This window comes from Mandrillus leucophaeus, unplaced genomic scaffold, assembly GCF_000951045.1.
Source record: "Mandrillus leucophaeus isolate KB7577 unplaced genomic scaffold, Mleu.le_1.0 Scaffold246, whole genome shotgun sequence".
Taxonomy (NCBI): domain Eukaryota; kingdom Metazoa; phylum Chordata; class Mammalia; order Primates; family Cercopithecidae; genus Mandrillus; species Mandrillus leucophaeus.
The window spans coordinates 1,056-8,052 of NW_012102543.1; the positions used below are offsets into that span (position 1 = coordinate 1,056).

Consider the following 6,997-nt stretch of genomic DNA (forward strand, 5'->3'; position numbering starts at 1 on the left):
TAGTAGATAGACATGGAACTTGATGTTGTCTGGAAGTCAGGATCCGTCTCCCTCTTTTTTTTTTTTTTTTTTTGAGATGGAGTTTCGCTCTTGTTGCCCAGGCTGGAGTGTACTGGCACAATCATGGCTCACCAGAACCTCCGCCTCCCGGATTCAAGCGATTCTCCTGCCTCAGCCTCCCTAGTAGATGGGGTTACACACCACCACACCCGGTTAATTTTGTATTTTTAGTAGAGACGGGTTTCTCCATGTTGGTCAGGCGGGTCTAAATCCCAACCTCAGATGATCCGCCCACCTTGGCCTCCCACAGTGCTGGGATTACAGGTGTGAGCCACTGCACCTGGTCAGGATCCTTCTCTCTTACTGCTTTCATGGGTGAACTCTTTGCGATAGAGGGAAGAGTGAGAAAAGGAGGTGGCTCAGCACCAAACCCTGAATAATTCCAGCTTTAATCCAACATAACAGAAGGAAATTTATATCAGGAAAAAATAAATATACAATTAAAAAAAATAAATACAGGGTTTGTCTCGCTATATTATGAAGGCTGATCTCAAACTCCTGACCTCAAGCAATCTTCCTGCCTCATTGAATAGCTTGGGACTGCAGAAACGTGCCACTGTGACTGGCCCCACATAGATTTATAAGGCCTAGGCCTAGCTTTCTTTCTTTCTTTTTTCTTTTTCTTTTTTTTTTGAGATGGAGTTTCACTCTTTTTTGCTCAGCATGGAGTGCAATGGCACAATCTCGGGTCACTGCAACCTCCGCCCGCCGAGTTCAAGCAATTCTCCTGCCTCAGCCTCCCAAGTAGCTGGGATTACAGGTGCCCGTCACCATGCCTGGCTAATTTTTGTATTTTTAGTAGAGATGGGGTTTCACCATGTTGGCCAGGCTGGTCTCAGACTCCTGACCTTGGGTGATCCACCCGCCTCAGCCTCCTAAAGTGCTAGGATTACAGGCGTGAGCCATCGTGCCTGGTCAGGCCTAGCTTTCTTGTAAGCTTTCAGTCTAGGGAGAATCTTGTACCAGTCTAAATATCCTAGCAGTTTTTCATCTTACCTTGGCTCAAACCTAGACCATTCAATTTTATATAGATAGAAATGACCTGGAATATCAGAGGTATTTTTTCTTTAGTTTTTCTCCTCTTCACGATTCCATGCCACAAATTTCATTTTTATGCCTAGAAGACAGGTCCAAGTCAGCTCAGAATCACTCACCATCCAGCTTTTTCAGTTTGGGCACTCTCTTGGTTGCTTCTTCAATCCAGTTATTCTCAGCAGAATGTTTCTCTTCCAAGGGATTGCCTACGAACACCAGGTCTTCCAGGCATGGCAGTTCTGCCAGCTTCACAAACTCAGCTACAAGTAAAATAATATTTTCCATATTAAAACAGCAAGTTTTGGCTGGGTACAGTGGCTCACGCCTGTAATCCCAGCACTTTGGGAGGCCAAGGCGGGCGGATCACGAGGTCAGGAGATTGAGAGCATCCTGGCTAACACAGTGAAACTCTGTCTCTACTAAAAATACAAAAATTAGCCAGGCGTGGTGGCGTGCACCTGTAGTCCCAGCTACTCAGGAGGCTGAGGCAGGAGAATTGCTTGAACCTGGGAGGTGGAGGTTGCAGTGAGCGGAGACTGCACCAATGCACCCCAGACTGGGTGACAGAGCAAGACTCTATCTCAAAACAAAACAAAACAAAACAAAACAAAAAACCCAGCAAGTTTTACTGTTACAATTTCGGGGATTAAATTCCAATATCATTAACCCTCAGTTTGTGACTATTCATGACAATTAGTTGTTTAAGATTTTGAAGGAAACTGGGAAAGTTATACCATATAAAGTCATTCTCAGAAGACATTACAGGATGGGAAGGAAAAAGAAGACACACTTCTTTACTTTAAATGCTAGCATAAGGATGAAATAAAATGAAATGAGATTCAGAGTCAAAAAGAACAAATCACTTTCCAGTGACAGGTCTTCTTCATGCTGTGCTGCATCAGTGTAGGTTAAGCTAACTTGCCTTTGTCTGTACCCATTCCTTCATCTTTGAATTCTTAAAACAACTCATTCAAATCTCTATTGCAGAACTTATCACACAGTTTTTGTGGTTTTTTTTTTTTTTTTTTTTTTTGAGAAAGAGTCTCCCTCTGTCACCCAGGCTGGAGTGCAAAGGCATGATCTCCACTCACTGCAACCTCTGTCTCCTGGGTTAAAGCAACTCTCATGCCTCAGCCTCCCAAGTAGCTGGGACTACAGGGTATACCACCACACCTGGCTATCTTTTCGTATTTTTACAAAAAAATTTTTGGGTTTTGCCATGTTGGCCAGACTAGTCTCGAACTCCTGACCTCAGGTGATCTGCCTGCCTCGGCCTCCCTAAGCGTTGGGATTACCAGCAAGAGCCACTGCGCCTGGCCTCTTATCACATAGTTTTATAATTATTAGCTTACAAACTAATTTTTCCCACTAAGCTGTGAACTCCTTGAGGGCAGAGATAATGTCCTATTCAACTATGTATCCAAAGAGACTGGTGTAGTTCATCGCATATAACTGAATGAATTATGTACAATAAAAAAGCAAAGTAACACAGATATCAAACAAGTCTTCTGCCTATGAAGTATTATAGTTAAACTGATTACTTCAGCCTTTGGATAATAACTTAAATTTTTTTCATGATTAATAGGACCAGGACCTATCAGATTATACTCATCCTAAGTAAATAGTTAAATATAAATGTTAAGCATCTAAAATTTAGAAACTCCTATACTATTTCTCTCTGAGCTTAGACATAAATGTTCCCACTTTCTCTCTGTGCTTAGAAATAAACGTTCTCGTTTTGCATCTTTTCCCTCTCGGACTATTTTCTATAAACAGGCGGTAGGCGGTTAGCAAAGGGCCACTCTCAGCTTACCCCAGTCTTTTACCAGGTTATTAGACATGTAGAGAATCTTCAATTTCTTCATTACGTGGATCCCTTTCAACTTCTCAATAAAATTGTAGGAGATCCACAGTTCTTCTAACGTGTCCCCTACTGCCTCCTGAAAAAGAACAAAATTTGATTTATGTTTATGTTTAACCTTTTCTTTCCGTCTCCTTTATAGAGATATGCATAATAGCTTTCCAAGCGAACTTAGACCCTGCCTGTCTACTTGTAGAAGAGCTAGTAGCTGTGTGGGAGTTTTTTAAAGAATAGTTACTGAAATACTGAAATCACCAAGAGGGGAAACAACAGCACCACCTTATCACTTTCATTAATGCTATGGTTTTCAAATTACATTCCCACAGAGTATATTATTTGGTCCTTACAACATCTGCTTGAAAGAAGATAAGGCAGGTTATTTGATTTCTGGTATAGAAGGATTAAGGGCTTTTTCTAAGAACACACTGCTATTAAATAATAGAGCTAGGTCTAAAATTCAGGGTCTTCTCCAGCATTTATTATGATAATTTTCAAACATAAAAAATTTGTTTTTTGTTTTGTTTTGTTTGAGACAGGGTCTTGCTTTGTCACCCTGGCTGGGGTACAGTGGCACACTCACAGCTAACTTCAGCCTCAACCTCCCCTGGGCTGAAGCAATCCTCTCACCTCAGCCTCCCTAGTAGCTGGAACTACAGGTGCACACTACCACATCTTGGCTAATTTTTGTCTTTTTGGTAGAGATGGGTTTTGTAGAGATGTTGTCCAGGCTGGTCTTGAACTCCTAAACTCAAGGGATCTGCCCGCCTCAGCCTCCCAAAGTGCTGGGATTACAGGCATGAGCCACTGTGCCCAGCCAATAATACAATTTCCTACAGGTATTTGTTAAGTAGATAATAAAGACAAGATTTTAGTGAAGTAGGCTAGTGAATATCAATTAGGAAAACCTGGCAAAGTTTGAATGAATCAATTCAGTGAAATCTGTCATTAAATAAACTGACTCTTTCAAGAATTGGACAATAACTGAACAGTCATTTAGCAAGCTGGTCAGCTTCTGTATGTAAACAAGTCATTTCTCTCCTCAGTTTCTTACTCTGTAAAATGAGGAGATTGGCGCAATGAGATACCATGTCATACCCATTAGGATGGCTACTATCAATATCATAGAAAATAGTATTAGTGAGGATGTGGAGAAATTGGAACCCTGTACATGGTTGGCAGGAAGGTAAAATGGTGCAGGTGCTATAGAAAACAATTTGGCAGTTCCTTAAAAAATTAAAACAATTATCATGTGATAACTGATATCACTTAACAGGGGATCCAGCCATTCCACTCCTGGGCACATATTCAGAAGAAATCAAAGTGGGGTCTCAAGATATTGGTACACCCATGTTCACAGTAGTAAATTCACAATAGCCAAAAGATGGACGTGAACCAAGTGTCCACTGATACACAAACGGATAAACAAAATATGGTACATACATACCATAATAGAATATCATTTAACATTAAGCAGGAACGGACTGGCTGCAATGGCTCACACCTGTAATCCTAACACTTTGGGAGGCCGAGGCAGGTGGCTCGCCTGAGGTCAGGAGTTTGAGACCAGCCTGGCCAACACAGTGAAATCCCATCTCTACTAAAAATATTAAAAAATTAGCCGGGTGTGGTGGCACATGCCTGTAGTCCCAGCTACTTTGGTGGCTGATGCAGAAGAATTGCTTGAACCTGGGAGGCGGAGGTTGGAATGAGCCGAAATTGCGCCACTGCACTCCAGCCTAGGCAATACAGTGAGACTCAGTCTTAAAAAAAAAACATTAAGCAGAAAGGAAATTCTGACACATGCTACGACATGGATGAAACTTGAGGACATTACGCTAAGTTAAATAAGCCAGTCATAAAAAGATAAATGCTGTATGATACTACTTATATGAAATACCTAGAGTAGTTAAATTTGTAAAGATGGAAAGTGGAATGGTGGGTGCCAGGGATGGGGGAAGAGGCAGTGGGAAGCTATTATATGCTTATAGAGGTTCAGACTCACAAGACGAAGAGAGTTCTGGAGATGGATGGTGATGGTTGTACAAGTCTACTTACTACCACTGAACTTTACCCTTAAAAATCCTTTAGATGGTAAACTTTATGTTATGCATATTTCACCACCATAAAAAACATTGGAAAAAATGAGGAAGTTGGACACGTTCTTTAAGGTACCTCTCAGCTATTAAAATTTATGATTTTTTAAGGTCAACCCATTGTAAGTATTGAAAACAAAAAAGTAAACGTCTGCTCTGTAAATAATATCATATTGGAGGTTACAGAAGTGGGAGAGCTTTATGAAATGGCATAAAAATCTCTGTTTTTTTTGTTTCTTTGTTTATTTTTTAATTTAGAGACAGGGTCTTGATCTGTTACCCATGCTGCAGTGCAGTGGCACAATCAGCTCACTGCAGCCTTGAACTCCTGGGCTCAAGTGATCCTCCTGCCTCAGCTCCCTGAGTAGTTAGAACAGGCAGGTGCCACCATGCTTGGCTAATTAAAGAAACAATTTTTTTTTTTTGTAGAGACAAGGGTCTCACTATGTTGTCCATGCTTGACTCCAACTACTGGCCTTAAGTGATCCCACTGCCTCGGCCTCCTCAAGTGCTGGCATTACAGATCTGAGCCTCTGTGCCCAGCTAAAACATTATTTATAAATTAAGTGTAGCCTGTGTACAGCGTTTTATAAAATCTACAGTTGTGGGCTGGGCATGGTGGCTCATGCCTGTAATCCCAGCACTTTGGGAGGCCAAGGCGGGTAGATCACTTGAGGTCAGGAGTTCGAGACCAGCCTGACCAACATGGTGAAACCCCATCTCTACTAAAACGACAAAAATTAGCTGGGTACAGTGGCACTTGCCTGTAATCCCAGCTATTCAGGAGGCTGAGGAGGGAGAATCACTTGAATCTGGGAGGCGGATGTTGCAGTGAACTGACATTACGCCACTGCACCCTAGCCTAGGTGACAGGGCAAGACTCCCTCTCAAAAAAAAAAAAAAAAAAAATCAAATTTTCATAGAGCATTAAGAATTTTACTCACCATATCCAATTAGAAAGCAAATAATTCATCTAATGGTTATAAACTTCCTTTATTTAATCCCAGAATCTGACCCTTAAGAATTTCTTTTTTTTTTTTTGAGACAGAGTCTCGCTCTGTTGCCCAGGCTGGAGTGCAGTGGCCCCATCTCAGCTCACTGCAAGCTCCACCTCCCAGGTTCATGCCATTCTCCTGCCTCAGCCTCCCGAGTAGCAGGGACTACAGGCGCCCACCACCATGCCTGGCTAATTTTTTTTTGTATTTTTTTTAGTAGGGATGGGATTTCACCTTGTTAGCCAGGATGGTCTCGATCTCTTGACCTCGTGATCCGCCCACCTCAGCCTCCCAAAATGCTGAGATCACAGGTGTGAGCCACCGCGCCCAGCCTGACCCTTAAGAATTTCCAAGCATTTTTAAAACTCATCAGTAACACTTTACGTGGGTAAATAGAATCACAGAGGTGGAAATATCATTCACAGTTTGGCTAATAAATTTGAGATAATTCCAAAATTGCACCTCTGAACATGACTCCTCTTCAGGGTTACCACTGTTTCTGTACTGAGGAGGATGGCCATGTTAGCCTGTTTGGTCTTGGGAGGTTACTGTTGAAAACCACTGCAATTTCAGCTCCCCACTGCCTCTTACAAAGCACAAGCTAGATTTATTGGGAGGGGAAAGGAGTCAGGGCCATACAAAATTTCAGTATGTTTATGAATTATTTAACAATAAACACATTAAAAATTATTGTCTTTTCTGGAACAGATACAAGAAAAATACACTTCATCTTTCATGAAATTGCCTAGTTTTACGTTATTACTCCATCTTACCTTCTTTGGAAGGAAATTCAAATGGCCAATAAATACAGAAATAAGACATGTCAAAAAAATTTTAAATGCCTAAGGCTGGTATGGGAAATTGGGAAATCTCACACATTACTGGTGGGAGTATAGGTTGTTACAAACTTTTTGAAGGGCAACTTGAGAATATGTCACAAAAGCCTTAAAAGA

The 6,997-nt window shown here is 41.5% G+C and overlaps 1 protein-coding gene across 1 annotated transcript in view; it reads right to left on the reverse strand.

Annotated features, from left to right (window-relative positions):
- Positions 1-1,206: 1,206 nt before the first annotated feature.
- Positions 1,207-6,997, reverse strand: part of DNAL1 (dynein, axonemal, light chain 1) — a 42,121-nt gene continuing 36,330 nt past the window's right edge. Inside the window, exons 4-5 of the mRNA XM_011983147.1 lie at positions 2,909-3,035; positions 1,207-1,355 (exon numbers count right to left, since the gene is read on the reverse strand). Of these exons, the coding sequence (XP_011838537.1) occupies positions 1,207-1,355; positions 2,909-3,035 (276 nt within the window). The remainder of the gene's footprint in view (positions 1,356-2,908; positions 3,036-6,997) is intronic.